The sequence below is a fragment of the Eurytemora carolleeae genome, unplaced genomic scaffold (assembly GCF_000591075.1).
Source record: "Eurytemora carolleeae unplaced genomic scaffold, Eaff_2.0 scaffold283, whole genome shotgun sequence".
NCBI lineage: Eukaryota > Metazoa > Arthropoda > Copepoda > Calanoida > Temoridae > Eurytemora > Eurytemora carolleeae.
Window position 1 is genome coordinate 194357 of NW_019396323.1, and position 879 is coordinate 195235.

At 27.9% G+C, this 879-nt stretch overlaps 1 protein-coding gene across 1 annotated transcript in view; it reads right to left on the bottom strand.

Moving 5' to 3' along the window:
- Positions 1-596, bottom strand: part of LOC111700940 (tyrosine-protein phosphatase non-receptor type 2) — a gene marked incomplete at its 5' end in the record, with an annotated part of 4576 nt that extends 3980 nt beyond the window's left edge. The window contains 2 exon segments of the mRNA XM_023472022.1: positions 68-111; positions 523-596. Of these exon segments, the coding sequence (XP_023327790.1) occupies positions 68-111; positions 523-596 (118 nt within the window).
- Positions 597-879: the final 283 nt, after the last annotated feature.

Below are 879 nucleotides of genomic sequence, written 5' to 3' on the forward strand. Positions count from 1 at the left end.
GTCGCCTCCTAAACAATCATGTCTACAGTTTACATTCACATTATTATTATTATTTTATGTATAGTCTGCAGATAGTGTTGTTAAATTTGAAAACTTATCCGAGGTCGCCTCCTAAACAATCATGTCTACAGTACACATTCACATTATTATTATTATTTTATGTATAGTCTGGGCTTTATTATATTATTTTACTTAATTCCTATTTTTCTAATAATAAAATTAAAATTATCATTAGAACATATTATTATGTAAAACGGGAGTCAATGGAACTTGCTGAAGTGCCTGGTATTGCCCGTGGCATTGTAAAAATCGACCAAAAATGTAATAATATTAAAAAATCATTTTAAAATCTTATCATAACGCGAAGCTATGCAAATAATACCACTTTTTATAGAAATATTTTTTTAGACAGTATTTAAGGGAAAAAATGGAGTTTATGAGAAAAGTTTCAGGAACTTTTCGTATTAATGCTTCTTTGTTTTTGACTTATTACAAAATGGTAGTTTGGTTGAAAAAAATTACCTGCAAACCAATTTCAAAAAACATATTTTTAAAATTTGTTTTCTTGAATTCCTTTTCCAGATCCTGTGTTGCACCTACAGATTTTAAAATTTGATTATCAATGGATTACTTTTACCTAATTATTGTTATTGTATTATTGTCAGTATTTTATAATCATTATTATCATAAACGTTTTAATAATACGAATACAGCGATGGACAATTTTAAATTAATAAAATCATGATACATTAATTAATGATCATGTTAATAAAAGGGTGGAGGATCAAAACAAGGGTATGTTTTAAATGATCAGTGATAAAAGGTGGGATGGGAAGGGCTATGAAGTAGATACAAATTATGGTTTCCTTCCCCCCCCCC